Genomic DNA, 25,523 nt, shown 5'->3' on the forward strand with positions numbered 1-25,523 from the left:
ATTATTGTTCTGTAAGAAATGAGCAGCAGGATGAATACAGAGAGGATTGGCGAGACTTACACGAACTGATGCTAAGTGAAATGAGCAGAACCAGGAGGTCATTGTACACGGCAACAATAATATTATACCATGATCAATTCTGATGGACGTGGCTCTCTTCAACAGTGAGATGATTGAGGCCAATTTAAATGATTTCTTGATGAAGAGAACCATCTGCATCCAGAGAAAGGACTGTGGGAACTGAATGTGGATCATAATATAATATTCTTACTCTTTTGTTGTTTATTTGCATATTTTGTTTTCTTACTCATTTTCTTTCCTTTTTGATCTGATCTTTCTTGTGTAGCAAGATAATTGTACAAATATGTTTACATATATTGGATTTAATGTGCATTTTAACATGTAAAACATATTGGATTACTAGCCATCTAGGGGAGAATATGAGGGAGAAGAAGGGGAAAATTGGAACAAGGTTTTTCAAGGATCAGTATTGAAAAATTATTTGTGCATATGTTTTGAAAATAAAAAGCTTTCACTAAAAAAAGAAAGATTACTATTTCTTGATTGTTGCAATATTATATTTACTGTAATGGATGTTCTGAGCCTTTTCTTCTGAAACCACTTATACCACCACTTTCCATTTATTTTTAGTAGAGGCTTTTGTTTCATCTTTCACTGAAAAAAAAAAAAGGAGACTAGATTGTTTTTCTCTGACCCCCAGTTTCACACTTCAGATCACCTTTATTCCTTTGCTTTGGTTTGGAGGATGACATGGCTACTTTTTCTTGATCCCTAAACTTCCTGTCTCCAAGATCTTATCCCTTCAATCTGCTTCCCCCCTCCCCCTGCTAACTTTCAGTCTCTTCTTATCAGGGCCCTCAAACATGTCTATTCTTAAATTTTCCATGCTTTATCTTAGTTATTTTTATTATTTTAAAATTTTATCAATTTACCCATTTTTAATTTTTATTAATTTATGAATAATTTATTATTTTTAATTTTTATTAATAGTATTTTATTTTTCTAAATACTGCATGTAAAGATAATTTTCAATATTCATTTTTGTAAGACTTTCTGTTCCAAACTTTCTCCCTCTCTTCCTTACCTTCCTCCTCCCTAAGGCAACATGCAGCTTGATATAGATTGAATATGTGCTGCCTTATCTTAAAAACAAAAACAAGCCCTTCCCTTGATCATCTCAAAAGACTATTGTCAGGACTTCTGTCCAAGATGGCGGAGAGAAGGCACACATCTACTTAATCTCCTTCTTTGCTCTCAGAATTTATTTCATGACAAGGCCCAATTAGTGCTTGACTAAAAAAACCTACAAATAATTACTAATAGAAGACATCCTTGAAATTTGCCAGAAAAGGTCTGTTTTTGTTTGTGGATGGGGACAGTTAGATTGGGCACAGACTGAAGGCAGGCAGCGAGAGCAGAGGAGACAGTGAGAGTGCAGAGCTGACTGAGAGGGGTGGGGTGTGATCTCAGCCAATTCTGTGGGAAGATCTTTAACACGGTGTTGGCTACTTTGCCCTGGCAGCAAGCCAGTAGATCAGCAGAGGAGGTGTAAACACAGGAGGTAAAGACTATAACTCGGAAAAGCTAAGGTCTCTCGGGACCTGGCCACATGCACTTGGAGTGTCTCAGAGACTCTGAGACTCTCAGAGCACAGACACAGCACAGATATTGCTGTCCTGCTAGTGCCTCGCTGCTGCCCCTTGCAGTCTTTAGAGGAAGCTCGATAATACCATCCAGCTCCGTCCCCCTCTCCCAAAAAAAGCAATCTGCATTTGCTTTTTTGCTAGTTTGTCTTCTTTGATTCTTCTTTGACAAAATGAACAAAAAATTAAAACGGACTCTATTGATAGCTTCTATATGGATAGAGAGCAGACTTTAAACTCTGAGGAGACTAAAAACAGACCGTGTCCAGATGAATCCCCAAAAGGGGATATGATCTGGTCCTTAACACACAAGACTCTCATAGAAGAAATTAAAAAGGCTCTCACAAGAGAGCTAGAAGAAAAATGGGAAAAAGAAAGGGAAGCTTGGTAAGAGAGTCTGGGGATAAGTCATCCCACTCATTTAAAGATAGAGTGGAAAAAGAAATCAAATCCTTGAAAAACAGAATTAGTGAATTGGAAAAAGAAAACAGCTCTCTAAAAAAGAAAATTGGCGAAATGGAAAAAACTCCACAGAACAAAACAACTCATTTAAAAACTCAATTGGACAATTAGAAAAAGATATTTTAAAAAGTGAGTGAAAAAAATAATTCGTTGAAAATCAGAATTGAACAAATGGAACTGAATGACTCAAGGAGACACCAAGAATTAATCAACAAAATCAAAAAAATGAAACAATGGAAAAAATGTCAAATACCTTCTTGAGAAAACAACAGACCTGGAAAATAGATCTAGGAGAGACAATCTGAGAATTATTGGACTCTCGGAAAAATATGATGAAAAAAAGAGCCTGGATGCTATTTTCCAGGAAATTATCAAAGAGAACTGCCCAGAAGTTATAGAAAAAGAAAGTAAAATAGACATTGAAAGAAATCATCGATCACCTACTGAAAAGGACCCTAAAATCAAAACTCCAAGAAATATAGTGGCTAATTCCAGAATCAAACCAAGGAAAAAATATCACAAGCTGCTAGAAAAAAATCAATTCAAATATAGAGGAGCCACAATAAGGATTACCCAGGATCTAGTAGCGTCCACATTAAAGGATCAAAGAGCCTGGAATATGATATTCCGAAAAGCTAAGGAACTTGGTATGCAGCCAAAAATAACTTACCCAGCCAACATGAGCATTTTTTCCCAGGGAAGAAGATGGACATTCAATGAAATAAGTGTGTCATCTATTTCTGATGAAAAAAATGGAACTAAACAAAAAGTTTGATATCCAAATATAGAACTCAAGAGAAACCTAAAAAGGTAAAAAGAAATCTTGGGAACTATATTTCTGTTGTAAAGATATATAAAGAACACATGTATAATTTGTTCTAGAAACTAGAGGTAGAAAGGAAATTGTACAAGAAAAAGGGTAACAGGAGGGTACTACATCTCACGAAGAGGCAAAAGAAACCTGTAATATCTGAGAGAAAGAATGGAAGGGGATGAACATAATGTGTATCATACTCTTGTCAGAATTGGCTTAAAGAGAAAAATTATTAGACATATTTGATTCATGGTGGAACTTCTTCCACTTCATTGAAAAGTAGGAGGGGAAAAGTGAAAAGGGAAGGAGTAAGCTACGTGGAAGGGAATACAGAAATTGTGACAAAAAGGGGTAAGATGGGAGGAACTCTAAGGTGGGTGGAGGGATACTAAAAAGGGAGAACTGTGAGAAGCAAGTGGTGCTCACAAATTTAATATTGGGGGAAGGGGGAAGGAAAGGAGAAAAGCATAAGCAGGGGTTAATAAGATGTCAAGTAATACAGAAATAGTAGTTTTAACCATAAATGTGAATGGAGTGAACTCTCCCATAAAGTGGAGGTGGATAACAGACTGGATTGAAAGCCAAAATCCTACAATATGTAGTTTACAGGAAGCACATTTAAAGCAGAGTGATATATATAGAGTAAAGGTAAAAGGCTGGAGCACAATCTATTATGCTTCAGGTGAAGTTTAAAAAAGCAGGGGTAGCCATTATGATCTCAGATCAAGCAAAAGCAAAAATTGATCTAATTAAAAGAGATAAGGAAGGAAACTATATCTTGTTAAAGGGTACCATAGATAATGAAGCAATATCAAGACTAAACATATATGCATCAAGTGATATAGCATGGAAATTCCTAAAGGAGAAGTTAAGAGAGCTGCAAGAAGAAATAGACAGCAAATATAACAGTGAGAGATCTCAACCTTGCACTCTCAGAACTAAATAAATCAAACCACAGAATAAATAAGAAAGAAGTCAAAGAGGTAAATAGAATGCTAGAAAAGTTAGATGTGATAGATCTTTGGAGAAAACTAAATGGAGACAGAGAGGAGTACACTTTCTTCTCAACAGTTCATGGAACCTGTACAAAAATTGAGCATATATTAGGACATAAAAACCTCAAACTGAAGTGCAGTAAAGCAGAAATAGTAAATGCATCCTTTTCAGACCACAAATGCAATGAAAATTACATTAAATAAAAAGCCAGGGGAAAATAGACCAAAAAATAATTGGAAACTAAATAATCTCATACTAAAGAATGATTGGGTAAAACAGCAAATCATAGACATAATTAATAACTTCACCCAAGAAAATGACAATAATGAGACATCATACTAAAATGTGTGGGATGCAACCAAAGCAGTAATTAGGGGAAATTTTATATCTCTAGAGGTCACTTGCATGGATTGGGCTTGCAATTAAAAATGCTAGAAAAGAAACAAATTAACTCCCCCCTCCCCCACTCCAGTCAAACATTAAACTTGAAATTCTAAAAATAAAAGGAGAGATTAATAAAATTGAAAGATTAAAAAAATTGAAAATAAAATTTAAAAAATTGAAATTGAAAATTATTAAATTAATTAATAAAACTAAGAGTTGGTTCTATGAAAAAACCAACAAAATAGACAAACCCTTAGTAAATCTGATTAAAAAAAGGAAAGAGAAAAATCAAATTGTTAGTCTTAAAAACGAAAAGGGAGAACTCGTAACTAATGAAGAGGAAATTAGAGCAATAATTAGGAGTTACTTTGCCCAACTTTATGCCAATAAATTCGATAACTTAAATGAAATGGAAGAATACCTTTAAAAATATAGTTTGTCCAGATTAACAGAGGAAGAAGTAAATTGGTTATCTTAGAAATCTTAGAAAAAGAAATAGACAAGCTATTAATCAACTCCCTAAGAAAAAATCCCCAGGACCAGATGGATTTACATGTGAATTCTATCAAATATTTAAAGAACAATCAACTCCAATGCTATATAAACTATTTGAAAAAATAGCGATTGAAGGAGTCCTAGCAAATTCCTTTTATGACACAGACATGGTACTGATACCTAAACCAGGTAGGTTGAAAATAGAGAAAAAAAAATATAAACCAATCTCCCTAATGAATATTGATGCTAAAATCTTAAATAAAATATTACGAAAAAGATTACAGAAAATCATCCCCAGGATAATACACTATGACCAAGTAGGATTTATACCAGGAATGCAGGGCTGGTTTAATATTAGGAAAATTATTAGGATAGTTGACTATATCAATAACCAAATTAACAAAAACCAAACGATCATCTCAATAGATGCAGAAAAAGCATTTGATAAAATCCAACACCCATACCTAATAAAAACACTTGAGAGGATAGGAATAAATGGACTTTTCCTTAAAATAGTCAGGAGCATATATTTAAAACCATCAGCATCATATATAATAGGGATAAACTGGAACCTTTCCCATTAAGATCAGGAGTAAAACAAGGTTGTCCACTATCACCATTATTATTCAATATTGTATTAGAAACGCTAGCCTCAGCAATAAGAGCCGAGAAAGAAATTAAAGGAATTAGAGTAAGTTATGAAGAAACCAAATTATCACTCTTTGCAGATGATATGATGGTATGCTTAGAGAACCCCAGAGATTCTACTAAAAAGCTATTAGAAATAATTCACACCTTTATTATTATTAAATAAGTCATACCTATAATATTATTTAAGACTATTGTGTAACTCCTAAGAAGAGCTGTCTACGTTGCTCCCATTTACTTTATACCCTTCTTATTTATCAACCACTTGTAATATCTGACTTCTTTTCCCATCACTCACTGTAGTATACAGTATCACCAATGCTCTCTCATGCCTTTTTAAAAAAATTAGTCTTTATCCTTTTATCTTCTGCAACATTTGACTTCTTGGTCATTCTCTTCTTTTTTCTGGGCACTCTCTCCTTCCTAAGTTTTGGTGACACTGATTTTCCTACTTGTTCCTCTAATTCTTCTCTGCCCTCTTTTCAGGATTGTCATCTGTGATCTCTTTTTTTAGATATACTCTAACTCTCTCTCTTATGCCCTATCCTGTTTTTTCTGTGTACTTTCTTAGTGGTATCATCAGTTCCCATGAGTTAAACTCTTTTTGTCATTCACAATCCCCAAATCTTCATAACTAGTACTGCTTCTAGTTCTAGAGATTAGTCCCAGTTGTCTCCTGTACATTTATCATCATTTATTCTCATTTGAGACTATTAAAATTGAATACCTACCCAATTAGTCTCTCTTTATTCTTGTCCCCTTTCAGGCTAGCCTCCACAGTCACCAAATGGACATTTCTTTCTTTGTTTCTTTTTTTTTAATAGCTTTTTATTTACCAGATATATGCATGGTAGTTTTTCAGTGTTGACAATTGCAAGAGCTTTTGTTCCAACTTTTTCCCTCCTTCTCCCCACCCCTTCCCCCAGATGGTAGGTTGACCAATACAAGTTAAATATGTTGAAGTATAAGTTAAATACAATATATGTATACATGTCCAAACAGTTATTTTGCTGCACAAGAAGAATCAGACTTTGAAATAGTGTACCATTAGCCTGTGAAGGAATAAAAATTGCAGGTGGACAAAAATAGAGGGATTAGGAATTCTATGTAGTGGTTCATAGTCATCTCCTAGAGTTCTTTTTCTGGGTGTAGCTGGTTCAGTTCATTACTGCTTTATTGGAACTGATTTGGTTCATCTCATTGTTGAAGAGAGCCATGTCCCAAATGGACATTTCTAAAGTACTTGTCTGACCATGTCACACCTGTGTTGAAGAAAACTTATCTCCCACTGCCTTTATGCTAAACTGTAGACTTCTCTGTTTGGCTTTTAAACCGTTCATCATATTGGTTATCTTTCTAGGTGGATTATATTTTATTCCCCTTCATAAACTGTGTGCCAGCCAAAATGGCTCATTTGTCATTACTGGACATTACACTCTACAACCTTTTCACAGCCTGCCCCATCTGCTTTATGTGCTTTTGACCCTCTGCCTGCCTTTCCTCCCGAAGTATTTTTGTCTGTCATATTTACTTATCTGAGTATGTGTTGGATCTCATCAGAAGAATGTAAGCTCCTCCAGAGCAGGAAATCTCACTTTTGTAACTGAGCCAAAGAATAATGTTGTTGTTGAGTCATTCAGTCACGTCCAACTCTTCATGACCTTCTAACCACCATTATTTTTCAGTCTGTCCAAGTTTGTTGTTTCCACAACACCATCTATACTCCTCGTCCTCTCCTATCCCCTTTTCCTTTGGCCTTCAGTCTTCCACCCTTTCCCAATGAGTCCTGCCTTCTCATTATGTGGCTGAAGTATCTGAGCTTCACCTTTAGTATTTGACCTTCCAGTGAATAACTTGAATTATTTGTGTAAGTTTTGACTGATTTGACTTCCTTGCTATCTGAGGGGCTCTCAGAAGTTTTCTTCAGCACAATTCAAAAATATCAATTCTGTGATACTCAGCTTTCCTGAGTCTAACTCTAGCCATACATTGCTGTTGGAAAAACATAGTTTTAACTATATGGATCTTTATCAGCAGTGTATTGATACTTTCCCACTTATTAAGCTATTTTTCAGCATGGAAGGTCTTTGATCTCCATTAATAGAGAGAATATCTAAATGCTAACAAATGAACAATTTCTTGGAATACCGAAGGAAAAAGTATTATTTGCCTATTTCCTGGGACTAAAGGTTCTCATCATGTTTATATGGATCAATTAAGATGATCCATTTAATGGAATTATTAATCTATTCTTCTTCCCTTTATTTCTTCCTGTAATTTATTATTTATTGAGTGGGATACACAGTTTATACAATCCTTACTTGGCTCAGTGGCCAGAGAAATATAGGGCTGGGCTGAGACTTAGGACAGTTGGATTCTTGTCCCACTTTGGTCTGTTAAGTTATCTTGGCTGGGTCTGTTTACCAGCTGCTGGGGTTATAAGATCACAGCAGGCAAATGGAACTTATGCTTTTATTTGTGAATTGTGGGTGCTTTAAACTTGAAGTGAGGGAAGGCTCTGTTTACCCTTTTCTCAGCTTACAAGAATGGCAGATGGAAAGTAGTTCCTGAATGCCTTCTCCCCCTCTGCTCCCCTCCTTTTCTACAGATACTACTGTCATTTTAATCATGTCCCTACTTGAATGTGAGACTAGTACTTGTGACAGCTGCTTTGTGTATAATTTTGAAATTACTGGTAGAAATGAATGTCTTCTCTTTTTCTGTTCAGTGTGTTCTTTTTCTTAAAGCTGCTATGGGAGAGAATTTTCATGTTGGTTTTATCTTTTTTTTTTTTTTCAGGCACTTTTAGTAAATAACATCACTGAAAGTGAGAAACTCATCAAGAACCTGAAAGGTATTTATTTCTTCTACTGTTTACCTTGGGCTAGGATTAAGACTTCCCAGCAAAGATCAACCTTTCTTCTTGTGCTTTTTTTGGGGAGTATTAGTACTGTCATAAGGCTTGGGTTTTTTGGGGGGGGAGGGGACAGCCCTCCTTTAAAACATTCTGTCCCAGCCGAACTTTAAAAAGAAAAACAACCTTCTCATCAGAGATTTGTAGTATCACAGTCTCTCTTTTCTGATTTACTATGTTATATGGCAATTCTCAATTTATTTGATATTTAAATTCACAATTAAAAAAAAAAGTTCTGTCCATTTGTCTCCAGGAATCATCCCAATACATTAGAAATTCTAGTATTTTAGTCAGTAGAAACTGAAATGAATCCAATCATTTTGCATTTCAATTATTACTTGTTCGATTTAAAGCTTTCTGGAACTCAGTTTTATCATCTGTAGAAGTAAAGGCTTGGACAATATGGGCTTTAGGGTCTCTTCCAGCTCTGAACCTGTGACCTTATATGACAAGAAATTTAGAACTAAGAGAATCCCAAGTTGAAGAGACAGGGCCAGTCCATGAAGTGCATAGAGGTATGCCATGGTGATAATTTGGCTGCCATGTGTCTATTCAATAAAATGTTATTTGTACTAGTTTGAGTTATTAGAAATGCTCATACATTCATAGCAGTAAGATAAAGCCTGTTGTTCATATCATCTGATTTTAGATTTGAAAAATGTGGTCACTGTAGGCATTAATTGTTTATTGTGAATTAATGATAGAAAATAACAAATGCTTTAGCAGCTATATGATCTACAAGTCATTTAAACTCTCTGACATATTTTCCTCATTTGTACAGTTAAGGGGCTTGGATAGTGGCTTCTAAATATCCTTCCAGCAATAAATCAAGGACTATAAAAATTTTTTAAGAGTATGCATATATCTTAGAGATAAATTCACACTTCTGTTTATGAACTTTCTATTTTTTAGTCACAGTTTGTTTTAAGTAGAATATCTTGAGCACAAATTATCCTCCTTTTTATTCAACAAGATTTCTTCTTCTTGTGGGCCATCTTTTTATTGCTTTAATTATGTTCTGCTGTTTGTAATTAGTTTTTCTTATGGTACTTGATGTAATTATAAAGCTCAAAGGTCTTATAATTGCTATTTGAAATTTTTGCCACTGACTGCTCTTCATTTGACCTTATAAATTTGGAACTGGAAGAGACCTTAATGATTTTGGGATGATGGTTCTGGAGCTAAAAGCCATCTAATTTAAATCCTGCATTTTACAGATGAGAAAAGTGAGGTCAAATATAATAGTGCCCATGGTCACGTAGTTAGAAAGAATCAAAGGTAAGGTTTGACCCCTGTTCTTTGATTGTGGATCAAGCATTCTAAAGTCCCCATTTTGTAGAAGAAATTGAGAGAACAGAAGTGCAGGGGACTTGCCTGGGTCACATTTCTTTTCCTTCCTTCTTCTGCTTTCCTCCCCTTCCTTCCCCTTTTCTCTCTCCTCTTTCCCCCCAGGTTAGCTGTGTGCATTGGGACAAGTGGCTTCATTATTCTAGGACTTAATTCTTTCATCCATAGATTGGAGGTTTTGGACCAGTTGGCCTTAAGGATCCCTTTTAGGTTTAATAACATTTTAAAGGGCCAGTTTTTCAGTTTGGAGTGCAAGACTCTTGTCCATCCTGCATCATTCTTTCATCTGTCTTTGTTTGTAATTCTCAAGATCATCATAGTATCTTGCATACAGGAGATATTTGTTAGATTATATAGGATCATAGATTTAGAGCTGGAAGGACCTTTTAAAAATCTTAAAGCCCAGCTCCCTTGTTACATATGGGGAAACTGAGGCCATAGGAGTCACATGCATTGCCAACCAGACCATTCTTTTCATTCATTGAGTCTTTAGCCAGTGCTCTAACAACCCCATTATTTCTCATATTTTTCTCCTTATGTTGGTGTGTTGCCCCCTAATCTGTTTAAGGAATACACAGAGGATAAGTTCAGTCTGGGATGGGGAGGGAATGTGGGATGCAGATTCTTGAAGACAGTTTCACTCTCCATCTTTTGTAGCCACTTTGCCTGTGAAGTTTCCTCATGTTCTTTAGACTTGGCAGGAGTAAAAGCTGTTGGCAAAGGTATTAGGAAAAAAAATTTGGATATTTCTGAAAGGTGACCTGGATAAAAAGTAGGTGCCAGATTTTATTCTCTAAAAACAGGAATCCTTAGGAATTCAGTAATTAAATTTGACAAGTAGAGATGGCTGGGGTGGGAGGAAACTGATTGTCATCTCTGCCTGACCTCCTTTTCCTTGATATCTTTATTGCTTTAAAAATTTTTTTCTTTCCTCTTCGTCTCTCACATGTATCTTCCTGTTGGAATATTGCTGTTTTTTCTTCTCTTGTGCATTGGTGTGTTTGCTGCCTGGGATAGGTGATCTTTTAGTCATTACTGTTCTTAATTTTTGACACAGACTATTTGAAAGACTTGCAGAAGAACTATGGCAAGCTCCAACAAGACATACTCCAGTTTCAGAAGAATCAGACCAACCTAGAGAGGAAATTCTCCTATGATCTGTAAGTGCATTTATCAAATGCAAGCACAGTTGTTGGAAATTCAGAAGCATTTTTTGAAAAGTCACAGGACATAGGAAGAAAATGTTTTAGTCTTAATAATAGTCTTATCAGCACGTTTGATTATAGCACAGCTAGACTACATAACAATATTGTTTTTTGTTTGATTTGTTTTGATGGGAGGAATGATGAGGGAACTTGGAAAAGCACTAATACAGCACTGCCAAGGTCACATAACTAATCAATAACTCAGAACTAGATCTTTGTTCTAAAAATTTGGGTTTTTGGGTAATTAGGCTTGACTTATTTTAGAACATAATGAGTTTTAGTCTGAAATAATGACACACTTAATAACATCGTTTAAGAGTTTCAAACACATATACTGACCTACCTTAAGTGTTCTCTTTATATAAAGATTTCTGCAAGCAAGAGGAAAAAAAAGTGTATTAAAGAAAATTTTATTTAAATTATAAATTTAATAGCAATTAACAAAAACAAATAATTCTGTAAACACACAAGATAAAAAATAAAATATTACACAAATTTTAGTGTTTCATGAAGTTGCACCCAGTGAGTTAACAAGCAAAAATTCTTTTTTCTTGAACCTCTTTAGGTCTATCTGAAGTTTTACAAACTTTGCCTTTGTTTTCTGTCTCTTTCCCCTTTTCCCCCCTTTCAGTTCTCATTCTCTTGCCCTTATTAGAGCATATTGAGTTTTGATAGGTAAATAATTCTGAGTTAATGGCTTATGCTTATTAGTTGTGGAAACTTTTTTAGTGCAGTTTTTTGTGATTCTCTTGCCTTGAGAAACCTACTGTGATCTTGGATTACTTTTTCTTGGTAATTACATTTATTCTTGAAGTTTGCGTTTTTTCTTTTATGGTTATATACTTCTGGACTCAAAAAAAGCTACATCTGGGTTTAAGGTAGCTTCAGCTTTTCATCCAGTGTATTCTTTCATAGATGAAAGCAGCTTTGACATGTAAAATCCAGTAAAAGATTTTTAATGAAAGAGTAATAAGATAAATAATAAGGGAAAATTCCTTTACCTACACAAGGACACATTCTACCATGATTCCCATGCTGCTAGTAGAAGAGATAATGTTTATAGCTTTAGACACCTTGTGTTCCATGGGTTGCTCTTCTTATACATCTCTTTGATTCTACAACTGCCACACATAGGAAGCTGCGCTTCTTCCACCGCTATTTCTACTATTGGAAATATTGTTTTCCTGCTCAACTCCTATTGATATCTGTTGTGTCTTTGCAGAATTATATGAGGCAGCTTCTTCCCTTCCAAGGAATCTTTTATAGCTCTTTTGTTAGTTACCCAGCTCATAATCTTCGGTCTGCTTCACCTTTTTTTGAGTCAGTCATTAGCTGCCTCTAGCCAGCATTTCAAGATTACCTATTTGAGTTTGTTGAGTATAATCTCTTCTACTTAAGTCATATCTCTAGCAGATAGTGCCAAGCAGATTATCCTCGGTCTTTACTTAACAATATTGAAGCAGTGGAATAGAGCTGAATATATTTGTTCTCATGCTCCTGCAGCTTCATTCATATTGCTGTACCCTTTTGCAGTTAATGCTGCTATCTAGTTATGATATATCTTAAGTTCTTTATTTTCTGAATCCTATTGTCTTAATTTACACTTCATTGGCTTGATCACTTTGGAGACATTTTATTTTATTTCCTATAATATGGGTCTTTTGTTTCTGAAATTTCTGGAATGTGAGTAATTCTGAAATTGCTGTGTCTCAATCCAAATCTGTCACTTGGGTCTACATAGTTTACAATAATTTGGATAATTCAGTGATTTCTTTGAGTTCCTGTCTGTTTTCTATCTCTATTTCTATCTAATTTTTAGTAGTTTTTTCATTTTCCACCCCACCCTGATTTTTTTTTTACCTCATTTAATTCTAGCTTGATTTTTATCAGATTTATCATTTATCTTTTACTGAATATGGAACTTTCTTATTAGTACCAATTCTTGTTCAGCTTTTTTGAGTGTGTTCCTTATTCATTTGAAGACATATTTGGCACATCTTACATGGTTTCTTTTTTTTTTTTTAAACTTTTGTTGCTTTTAGTATTTATTTAGTTGTTATGTAGCATTTTCATTGACTTGTACTTTCCTCTTTTTTTTTTTTTTACCTTTTAATTGGGTTATATGATTTGTGTGTGTGTCTGTGTGTGTCAGTGTATGTTTGACATATTTCTCTTAAAAATATTTTTTGTGGTCTGTGTGAGAAGTAACCTGCTTTCTAGGTTATTCTCATGCTATCTTGGCTCAATAGTGGATTGATTGGGGTGGATTTCATTGAGGTGGATTTCATAGTTGTAATAGAGAAGTACATAAACTCACATAATATCATTCCTTAATAACAGGGTTATTTTTATTGTTGGTTTTTGTTTTTGTACTTTCCCCCTAAAGGAGTCAGTGCATCAATCAGATAAAAGAATTGAAGGAACAGTGTGAAGAGAGGATAGAAGAAGTCACTAAAAAAGGAAATGAAGCTATACTGTCCAGAAATCTCAGTGAAAAAAATTATCTGAAAAATCAGGTGAGTCAGAACGTCATCTGTCCTGATTTTGATCAATACTTATTCTTGACATTTTCTTCCTTTTTTCCTTTCAATTGTCTGCTTCCCTTTTAACTGCAGTAGTTCTGTCCCTACCCTTTTCTGAATAATTGGCAGATCCCAAACTCTAGCTCTGGCCTATTCTGGTTAACTTGCAACATTAGGCACTTTTCTAGTTTCTGTCACTTGACAGATGCATTATTATGTTTGCCACATGGTGAGTTGTAAAGAGCTCAGTGTTTGGAAGCAGAAGAACTTGATTTAACTCCATGTCTGACTATTTAGTGGCTGTGTGACTTTGGACAATCACTTAGTCAGTAAACTTTTATTAAGCACCAACTATATTCCAGACACTGCTGTGCTAAATGCTGGGGATGCTGAGAAAGACAAAACCAGAAGTCATAGTTAATCACAGAGACGGCATGCAAACAACTATGTACAGATGGGGTACATAGAGGATAAATCAGTGATACAATAGAAAGGTACTAGCATTAAGGGAGATTAGGAAAAATTTCCTGTAGAAAATAGGATTTTAGCGGAGATTTGGAGGAAGCCAGGTAAAGCAGGAGATATAGGGTAAGGGGAAAGCATTTGAAGCAATGGAGATGATACAAATGCACAAATCAGAAGATGGAAGGTCTTATTCAAGGAAAAACAAGGAGGTCATTGGATTACAGATTCCAAGTATTAATCAAAATTTAAGGTGAAAAAAGATTGGAAATTTTGTGGGGAGAAGGAGCAGGTTATAAATGTCTTTAAATGCCAAACAATTTAATATTTGGTCCTGGAATATGTAATAGGGAACACTTTTGGTTTGGGGAATGGAGGAGTGACATAGTCAGACCTGTGTTTTAGGAATATCCTTTTGGCAGCTGAGTAGTAGGTAGATCGGAGCAGGGAGAGACTCAGGGTAGGCAGGCTGATCAGCAGGCCGTTGTAGTAGGCAGAGGAAAGAAGGAGGCCTATAAGAGAGGTGTTTATGAGGCAAACCTGTCAGGCCTTGTCAACAAATTGGATATGGAGGATGGGAATGAAGGACAACTCATTGGTTAGGAGACTGGGAAAATGCTTATACCTCTTAGAAAGTTTGGAAGATTTGGAAGAGGGGACGATTTGAGAGGAAAATGAGTTCAGTTTTGCACATGTTGATTTTGTAATGCTTGTGGGTCGTTCAGATTGAGAAATCTAACAGCCAGTTGTTATTATGAGACTGGAAGTCCCAGCAGAGAGATAATTTACTTTTTTCTGGGATTGAGTTCTTTTATCTCTTTAAAAAAAAAAAAAAAAAAAAAAGAGGATAGCATTACATAGTTTGAATGTTTGTGATCTGATAAAGACACAACCTATTCTTAATCCATCTAAGGCAACTATTCCAAATTCTGTGTGAATTTTAACTTAAAAAATTAGGGAGGGCCTGTGCTGAGAGCAGAAATGAGACATGGGATTTGATGACAATAATAAAGCTTCAAAGGCTCATCAGGTTGCAAGATAATGGACGGTGTTTTAACAAGGGCTAGAATCATTTAAAACTTTTTTTTTTTTTTTTTTTTTACATTGGGTAATCCTTCCATTAAATCCAAATGTCGTCAAACTAAGACCTGGAGTGATCTGAGTTTTATCTAGCATGGAATGTTTCCAACTTTCTAGTGTTAGATTGCCCTTCAATTCTGATTTCATAGGTTCATAGCGCAGAAACTATCTAGTCCAACTCCTTCCTTCATTTTATTGATGATGTAATCTGCCCTTAGGTAGTGAAAATCAGAGGTGATTTTTTTTCCCTTGAGCCATTTGGGATTAAGTGACTTGTCCAAGGTCACACAGCTGTTAAGCGTCTGAGGCTGGATTTGAACTCAGGTCCTCCTGATTCAGGGAAGTGCTCTATCCACTGTACCATCCATCTGCCATCAAAGGCTATATTTGAACCCATGTTCTCCATTTCTTGAATCAGAGCTCCTCCCACCATATAATGTGGCTATGTTCAATTGTTTTTATTCTCTTCATGTTTCTGGCTTCAAAACATATTCTAGCTTGTCCCATGAGATGTTATCTCATCTTAGAAGCTGAGATCTCTCTTAATTCATTTTTCACTCCTCAGGAAGACAAATTGCTCTTTAAAATCAAGAATAAAAAGACCAGGTAGATTGGTCAATTTTGATACAGAGCAGATCCTATAATAACCAAGATAGCATCGTAATTCTTTTGTGTTATTGGAATTTTTGTTGTGTTGAATAGCTTTTGAAATACATGGTCCATTTTTACATATGAGAAGGGATTTTTGTTATATGAATTATACTTACATAGATAGCTGGTTTACAAGCGTTCTCTCTTTTGTGATTCACAAGTTAATACCATCCAGTTCTTTGGGAGTATTAGAATTCAGTCTAGTCTTTCTGTTTCTGAAGGACTTTGTTCTTGATTCAACTTTTGTTATTACATTATTGTATGCTTTATATTTAACTTGACATGTGAAATGACCTTAACTATTATTCAGTCTGACCCTTTCTAAAAGCATGAATATTTTCTATAGTTTTCTTAAATTCAGAGGATGGAAAACTAGCTACTGTGTCCTTCCCACCAAAAAATGCCTTGTGTTTACTTTATATCTCTTTTGTTTTCCCAAATAGATTTTATATTCCTTGAGGGCAGGGAAGGCTTTGTGTACTTAAGTGCCTCAGATGTAGTACTTGGCACATGGTAAGAATTTAATAAATGTTTATTAATAAATATAATTTATATGATTGTGTTTTAGCAAACTGTCAACCATCAGCCAGAGCCCAATCAACCTGAATCGGAATTGAAGGCGATGGTACAGCATAAGGAAAATCCAGTTCATGAAAACCCCATCTCTCCTTCTGAAAAGACCCCAAATGTGAAACAAGAAGAAAAAGGAGGTAAATTGGATCTAGGGAATTAGGTCTCTTCCACCCCTATTCAGTTAAAAATAAACATAAGACCCCAACAGCCAAGTGGAAAGAAACTAGATACAGTTCTGAGGTGCAGTTCCAGGGTTTACAGAGTGACTCCGCACTTTGTCACATCTTCCCATAAATCAGCAGTGAAAGAGGGCAATTTATTTTTGGAACAGTTGCCTTAGATGGATTAAGAATAGGTTGTGTCTTTATCAGGTCACAAACATGAATGAAGGTGACTGTGGATATAAATCTTGTTAGAAAGTAGATGAGTTCAATTAGGATCTCAAAGATTAATGAGGCCACATTGATTGGGTCTATGACTATTATCAGAAAGTTTTGCATTCTGTAAAAAGGAGTGGATATGAAAAATTCCTAGAAACCTAAGACTTATATTAATTGATCCAGAGGAAAGTAAACCGAATAAGGTGTGTATGACCACAACACTAGGTAAAAAGAATAAAAGAAGAAATTGAATGGGATAGAATTATAATAACCAGACATGGTCAGAGAGAATAGTTGAGAAAATATACTTCTCATCTTTCTTTGTAGACCTGAGAGACTATGGATGTGGAACATTATGTATACTCCCAGATTCTTTTTATATATTGGTTAGTTTTGCTAGACTGCTTCCTTCCCTTTTCACCCCAACTTTTTTTTCATTGTTTGTTCCAAAGGATTTAAGAGGAGAGATATACAGAAATGAAGGTGTTTTTTAAAAAGGGTATCAATAAAAATTGTTAAGTTTTTAATAAAGATTAATTGAAAAATTATTTTATAAAGCTAGAAAAATAAATAATGAAATTCATCTGGAAGAACAAAAGGTCGAGAATATCAAGGGAATTAATGGGAAAATAATACAAAGGGTGGTGGCCTAGCAGTACCAGATTTAAAACTGTATTATAAAATGGTGGTCATCAAAGTTATATGGTACTAGCTAAGAAATGGAGTGGTAGATCAGTGGAATAGATTAAATACATATGACACAATAATCAGTGATTATAGTAATCTAGTGTTTGATGAACCACTCAAACTTCAGCTTCTGGAATAAGAACTCATTATTTCACAAAAATTGCTGGGGAAACTAGAAAATATATCAGAAAATAGTAGTCTGTATCCCAAAGAAATAAAAAAAGAGGGAAAAGGACCCACATGTGCAAAAATGTTTGTAGCAGTTCTTTTTGTGGCAGCAAAGAATTGGAAAATGAGCAGATGCCCATCAATTGGGGAATGGTTGAGTAAGTTATAGTACATGGAAATAATGGAATGCTAATGTTCTATAAAAAATGATGAATAAGCTGATTTTAGAAAGGCCTAGAAAGATTTACATGAATTAATGCTGAGTGAAACAAGCAGAACCAGAAGAACAGCAACAGCAAGACTGTACAATGATCAGCTATGATGAACTTGCTTCATCTCAGTGGTTCAGTGATCCAAGGCAGTACCAATAAACTTCGGATGGAAAATGCTGTCCAAATACAGAGAGAGAACTATGGAGACTGCATATGTTGATTTGCATTCAATGTTCTTTTTTTTTTTTCTCTTGTGATTTTTCCCTTTTCTGATTTTTTTTTCCTCCCAACATGATTCTTAAGGAAATATGTTAAAAAAATGACTGTATATGTATAACCCTCCCCCAAAAAGTTTCTACATGTAACTGTAATATATAAAATGTTGTTACTATATGTAAAAAAAAATTTTTAAAACAACTTTTTAAAAAAAGTTAATTGGAGCACTAGAAAAAACTAATAAAATTAATCTATTCCCTAGAATTGACTGATTATTAGTTGGCCACTCTCTCTCTCTCTCATATTTGCTCAGTTACAAACAATTAGGAAAAAAAAAAGAACAAAACACAAACTAGCTAAGAAGTTCACCTCTGGCCTTACTTGTGGGCAAGTTACTGTGAGTAGTGGAGACCCAACAGTTCTCTGAAATTTAACATTGGAAAAATCCCAGACCCAGAAAAGGGTGTGTTATCTCCCTTTTCTCTTCCTCTGGTCATGGAGGAATGACAGACTTCAGGGTGTAAAAAGTTCCCCAGTCTGAGCTCGCTGGGAAGGCTCTGCAGTTGGAAGGAGGTAGAATTTGTTTATCAAGCATTTGTGATAATTTGTCTTTCAAGCAAACTTTGTTCTGCCTGCAGGGAAGACCAATGAAATTTTGACTCCCAGTGAAGAGGCGGCTCAGAAGGAGAACCAGGGAAGTGAGCTGCTGCCTCCAGAGCAGAAACACAAAGAGCAACAAAAAGAGACCCCTGAACTCAGAGAATCTGCTCAGGCCCAGAAGGGGCCAGGTGGTCTTCTGGTCAGCCATGAAAATCTTGAAGCTGATGAGCCAGAGAGAGATGAACTCATCATCAGGGAAGATGAACAACATGGTGAGCAGGAGGATACTAAAGACGGTGAATAAAGAGGATTTCTGAGTGAGATTTAGGCTGATACCTCTTCACTCAGGAATGAGTTGTCTCTTCCTTATGGAAATGGATGTTGTGAATTTTGTAGAGCTTGTGTTTACAGTTTAGTGTTTCCCCAGGAAAGAAGCAAGCAAGCTTTTATTGAATGTTTACTTAGTGCCTGGCACTGAACTAAGATCAGGGATACAGTTCTAAAAACTGTCCTCAAGGAGCTTACAGTCTAATGGGGAAGAAAAGGCAAAAGGACCTAAAAAACTGAAGCAAAGGTGGGTTGGGGAGAGAGAAAATATAGTGGGAAGAGAAGACTTAAAAAGAATTTCAGTGTGGTACAGCATAAGAAGAGGGATTAAATAGACCAGTATTGAGAAGTGATCTGAGGCATTTCGTACAACATGAATGTAATTCTTGTAGTTGTTTTTCGTAAAATGAAAGAGATGTGGTGAACTTGACTGTCTCCTCAGAGCTTTCTAAGCTCTCTTTTTAAGTAGTAATTCAAGCCTGTGAGTGGTATGAGGGCCTACTACTATGTTAGAGTTATATTCTTAGTTTTGAAATTTTGATTTATTATATTTTAATCTATTTTCCATTTGAAATTTCATTTACAATTTAAAAATCTCAGTTTTACTGGTTCACTCTCTTACTCAAAAGCTTTATTAACTCCCTATTATCTATAAGAGAAAATGAAAACAGCTTAGATTTGCATTTAATATACCTCACAGTTTGTCTTCCACCTACCTTGTTTCACCTTGTTCCTCCTATATTTTATATACCCAAGTCTTGCTGTTCTTAATCTAAGTCCAAGCCACTACTTTGTATTTGCACGAGCTATCCCCCATGCATAGAACATAACTTTCTTAACTTTTCACAAGAATTTCAAAAATCTCAGATTTAGAAATGGAAGAAGAAAGATCTCAGGGATGATTTAGCTTGTTATTGTTGGGTCATTTCAGTTGTATCCAAAGGTACAGTTGTATCATTTCCTTCTCCATCTTTTTTTACAAATAAGGAAACTGAGGCAAAGAGTGTTAAGTGATTTGCCTGAGTTTACAGAACTAGTAAGTGTCTGAGGCTGGATTTGAACTAATAAAGATAAATCTTCCTAATTTCAAGCCCTCTCATTTTTATAAATCCTCCCCTTTCTACTTCTGGGGTTGGAGGTGATCTCTCCATCATCCAATTTTCTTACAGTATTTTGTCTGATTGGCTTCTATCTCTTCTTTGTTCCTCAGTTGAGGGATGAGATTGTATCGTTTTTTATCTTTGATCTCCTAGCGCATAGAAGTACACCTTGGCATATAATAGGCATGTAACATGGTTTTTGAATTGAATTACTCTGGGATTCCAGATTTTAAATTGGAAGAGATTTTAAGAACATGTTGCCCATACTCTGGCCCTCATCTTCCTTTTCTGAGCCATGAGGAATGTCAGATACAAGGCATGACCTGTTACACTCCCGAGTGTAGTAATTTTAGTTATTGGGAAATATTTCACAAAATAAATAAAAATATTAATATATATTAATGTGTGTGTGTTTTTAAGTCAGTACAAAGCCCTTAAGGATTTTGTGTTATAGTTTGGTGCCTCCTCTTCTTATTTGAGTTTAGCACTATTGAATTTGATGATCTCTTAGACTCCTTTTATCTGTCCAATATCTGGTTTTAAATCTCTTCTTTTTAGAGGGAAAAACCTAGAGACAAGAGACTTTTTGATAGATCCACAGGGTGGAAGAAGAGGGGATTTGAAGCTGGGTCCTTTTATAAAATCCAGTTCTCTCCCCATTTGACTGGGCTGGCACTGATTATCACTGATGGTCACGCATTGTTAATGACATGTCAGATGACCTGGGTTGGAGCCTGACTCAAAGGCAGGAAAGACCTGGATTTGATCCCATTTGTGATAATTATTATGTGACTACTGGCAAGTCTCCTAATTCTCTAAACTTGAGTTCTTTCCTGTATAAAAATGAAGATAGTACTTTTGATAGTACTTGTCCCACATACATGTAAACCTTCAACATTTGTTTTTTTTTTCCCCATTTAGAAACATGTATGCATCCCAGCTTGACATTTTACCTACTTCAGGGTTGCATATTTGTTGCATGGATTTCTTCTATTTCTTAGACATTTTGTGAACTCTTGTACACTCCCCCCTTGCCTCCAGGAAATGTCACGTGGTGGTTGATCCTTTAATGAGCTTGTTTGAATTTAGCTAGGTCAATCAACAAAAAACAAAACAATTATAATCTGTCACTGTATATCAGAAGTCATTCCAGTATGGTAGGACCTGCTGGGACTTATAGTTCACCGGAATGAGCCTGGAGATTATGTGATCACCACAAAGCCATAATATGAGGTAGGAGAGTGGGTAAATTTTTTTTTTTTTTAAAGATTAAGTATATTTAAATAATTGTACAGGTATTTCAGATGACCAATGAACAGAGTCCAGAATTGAATATAAATAAGAGAGAGATTAGTCCAGACTGTTTTTACAATCTTTCTGATGGTCTCAAACTGCTCTTTGACACACACATGCTTTTATCATAAGATACATGTTTCTCCGGTGTGTGTACAGGGCTGTAAATTGGGGAATGCCACAATTTCTGAAGAATCAGAACTGCAGATGACCCTAAGGGCAGTGGGAAAATAGATGACAAGCATAAATAGACTCCTATATATTATGAGTGATAACCTGCATTCAAGAAGTGAAATGAAAGTCATCGTCCGGGAAATACATCATCAAAGGGGAGGCCATCTAGCAAGAACATGGGACAACTGCATGCTGCCTTAGGATCCCTAAATATTGAAAGGTCTCCAGCTTGTTGGGTAGAAACTCTAGATGATTTATGGAAGGAGACGGGAAATAATTGCACAGAATGAAAAGACCTGGCTGGCTCACACTATGCATTGTTTGAGGGATTACACATTTGAGTGAGATCACAGATAGATTGAAGTAAACAGATTTAAAGGAAATAAGCAATCTGAATGTGTCTATTTTAATGTGGCTTTTGTTCAGTTTGTTTCTAAATGTTGCTTTTATTCTTCCATCTCTTGAAGAAGTAGGGATGCTAAGCATCTTGAAAAAATATATCATTCCATACAACACAGTTCTTCTTCCTTTAAAGAAAATTTTTTTTTCCTTTAAAAAAAAATTAAACCTCCAGGCCATTTTACTTACTAACTTTTGCTTGTAGCAAGTGGGGAACTATTCCTAAAGAATGGCAACTACTAATTCAAAATAGAATATCTCCTAAAATAGTGTTTGCCTCTTTTCCATTAAACTTACTCTCCTCCTAAAAATATTTAATTTCTGAATTTTTTCCCACCATATCCCCCACAAAGAATATGACTTTTTGCTTAGAGGGATTTACAAATGCTAGGTTTAAAGGTAAAAAGACCTGTACATATGTGATATGTACTAAAAATTCACATACAGGATATACCAAAAGTGTTAGTGCTACTTAAATTTTTTTTATTGTTATGTTATTTTGTTATTGTTTACTAACAAAATTGCAGTGAGACTTTTGGATACTCTGAATTATGGATTATTATAGGATATAGTTATTATAACATAGGTAAAAGAGGGAAAAAGTGTTCTAGGATTATTCAGTGAGTAGTTTTTATTTCTCAATATTCTATTTCTATGTAATACATCATGATATTCCTAAAATAGAGGTCTGACTCAATTAGTCTGTTATTCACTCGGCAGGTAATAAGCATTGATTAAATGCTTACTATGTATCAGGCAGAATGCTAAGCCTCTTTCTATAAATAAATATATGTGTATATATACACACACATACATATACATATAAATACATCCGGCTGGTAAACTGGATAGAGTATTAGATCCAGAGTCAAGAAGATCTAAATTCACATCTACCTTTCAGACACTTCTTAGCTGTGTGACAAGTCAGCGTAACCTCTTTTGCCTCAGTTTCCTGAACTGTAAAATGAGGATAATCCTTGTACTTACCTTCCACCATTGCTGTGAGGATCAAGTGAGATATTTGTAAAGAGTTTTTGGCATCATGTCTGACACATAGTAGGAGCCTTATAAATGCTTATTCCCGTCCTGTTCCTCTTCCTCCTGATCCCTCAAACACAAGCAATTTCCCCTGAAATGGAGGGAGGCCCAAAAGAAACTTTAACCAGTGGGAGAAAGAGGTTGTCCTGGTGGAAGTTCCAGGAGCTTCCAGGGTGGGCGGGCAGCTGAGTCATGGAGATAGTGTCCTTCCGGTCAGAAGCAGAGCCAGGAAGGAATAAATCCCACTTTGGGTCACCTCTTAAGCTCTCAAATCAAAAACAAGCTCTCCACAGTCTGGCTCCCACCCAACTTTCTAACCTATTCTCACTTTGTTGCTTTACTATCCTCAGTGGTCAAGGCGTTTTCTTGCTGTTTCTTATACGTGACTCTCAGTCTTTCATCCCTGGAATATACTCCCTACTCACCTGTCTTGGAATGGAGTTCTACTTTATGAGGCATTTTCTACATGAGGTCTTTCCATGGTTTTCCATTTTAATATGTTCTCCTGCCCCTCCCCATATTTATTTATGTACTCTTATATGCACATAAATTCACAGGCCTATATCTGGAAAGTTTTTTTAGAATACTTTCTCATTAAATTCCTTCTTTTTTTACAGAAGAAACTAAATGATAATAAATAAATAAAAGCTCAACGATAGTCCAAGATGGTGCCAATAGTACATAAGCAAAACTAGGATCTGAACTCTGTGCTCCCATGATTCCAAATTCAGCAGGAAAATTCACAACTCTCTCTGTTGAATCAGACTTGCTTTTGATTGTTTTAATATCTTTCTAGGAGCAAATCAACCCAAACCAGAAATTTCTGAAGACTACAACAATGATGAAAATGAAGCTGAATCTGAAAGAGACAAGCAGGTGGCTCTCATAGGCATTAGTAACAATCTAAATGGTAAGTGTGATTTGGGGTCTGGTCCTTCTTATTTTATCCTTTTTTTCTTGCAGGACTGTATTACCATTTCAATCCAAATCATTATCTTGTCAAGCTTTTAGGAACTGCCTTTTCTTCTTCGGAAGACATTGCAAAAGCCAATTACATTAAAAAAAATAGATTTGTATTGATATAATTCATTTTTATATTACCTGGATTTCTTCCATTATTCCTCCTACTTGTCTCTCTAAGAAAGTCATACTTTACAATAATTTACTTTTAAAAAAAAGGAGGAAGAAAAATGTTTCTGTAAAATCAATTAAAACATTGCAAACAATCTGACATTAATATGCAGTCTTCCAAACCTGTGGATCCTGATCTTTGCAAAGGAGCAGTAGGGGAGAGGAGAGGAAAAGTATGTTCTTATAATTCTTCTCATTATCTCCTCTCTAGGGTTTACATAGTCTTGTTCTTTATAATTTTGCAACATTATGTTTCAGTTGTCTCATAATTTTTTCCATTTATACTGTTGAACTGATTACATTTAATTTTTAAATCAAAAAAATTTAATTATAAAAATTAAGAGATAGAATTCAGAACCATATTTCATGTCAGGGACTTTTCTGGCGATTACATATTATGCTAAGGTCTCTTTAGAGTTGTTCATTCATAATTGATGGGTTCATTCAGTATATTTGTATTCATATTTATCTTCATGATAAATGCTGCTCCTGTCAGGGGAAACCTCTAATAGAGAGCCCTCTTCTCTTCTATTTCTATACTATTTCATTTGGTGATCTCATCAGCTTCTGTGGATTTAATTATCTTTATGTTGACAATTCTCATATCTAACTCTATGATGATAATTTTCATATCTACATATCCTGCCCTTAACTTCGTCCTGATCTCTGGTCTTATATTTCTATTTGCCTTTCAGATGTCTCAAACAGGATGTCCTGGAGACTTCCTCATACTTAATAAATGCCAGTAGTTCCCTGTCAACTCCAGGGAATACAAACTCCTCTGCCATTCAAAGCCCTTCATACCCACTCCTCTCACCTCTCCCCCACTCTTACCTTTTTAGTTTTCTCTCACCTTACTCCCTGCCACATGCTCTCCCATCCAGTGATATTGGCCTCCTGGATGCTTCTTGAACAAGACACTCTACCTCTAAGCTCTGGGCGGTTTTTTTCTGATTGTCCTTGCCTCAAATGCTGTCCCTCCTTAACTTTGCCTACTGATTTCCTTGGCTTCCTTTAAGCCTCAACTAATATCCCACATTGTACAGGAAGGATTTTGTAGCCCCTCTTATTTCTAGTGCTTTTTCTCTTTTAACTTTTTTCTTATTTATCTTCTTTACAGCTTATTTGTACATATTTATTTTTTTATTGTCTCCATTAGATTGTAAGCCCCTTGAGGTAAGTTCTGTCATTTGCCCCTTAGTGTTCAGCACAGTGCCTGACACATAGTAGGTCCTTTATAAGTTTACTGACTGACTTCCCAGAACTTGTGCAGCATTTGTTTTGTTATCATAGTAATTTCCATCCGTGACAGTTTTGAGAAAATATTCAGCATTTAAAAAAAATGCACTGACATGATAAAAAATGTTCTCATCAAATAGCTATAACCTGTGTGGTGCCATAACAGAAAGATTGGATTTGCAATCAGAAGTTTAAGCCTGTGCCCCAGTCCTAGCCTCCTCCTTCATACCAGTTTTGTGACCATCCTCTCTATTAGATTGCTTCTTCCTTTGTAAAACTAGAAGGCTCTGAAAAGTGAACTGATGTAAAAATGTCTCAAACAAAAAGCCAGATTTCAGCTTT

The 25,523-nt window shown here is 35.4% G+C and overlaps 1 protein-coding gene across 1 annotated transcript in view; it reads left to right on the forward strand.

The window, feature by feature from the left end:
• GOLM1 (golgi membrane protein 1) overlaps nt 1–25,523 on the forward strand; it is a 101,960-nt gene that overhangs the window by 72,422 nt on the left and 4,015 nt on the right. The window contains exons 4-9 of the mRNA XM_023497667.2: nt 8,263–8,317; nt 10,782–10,884; nt 13,316–13,445; nt 16,213–16,354; nt 18,519–18,752; nt 23,608–23,721. Coding sequence (XP_023353435.1) covers nt 8,263–8,317; nt 10,782–10,884; nt 13,316–13,445; nt 16,213–16,354; nt 18,519–18,752; nt 23,608–23,721 — 778 coding nt within the window. The remainder of the gene's footprint in view (nt 1–8,262; nt 8,318–10,781; nt 10,885–13,315; nt 13,446–16,212; nt 16,355–18,518; nt 18,753–23,607; nt 23,722–25,523) is intronic.

The sequence above is a fragment of the Sarcophilus harrisii genome, chromosome 1, assembly GCF_902635505.1.
Source record: "Sarcophilus harrisii chromosome 1, mSarHar1.11, whole genome shotgun sequence".
Classification (NCBI taxonomy): domain Eukaryota; kingdom Metazoa; phylum Chordata; class Mammalia; order Dasyuromorphia; family Dasyuridae; genus Sarcophilus; species Sarcophilus harrisii.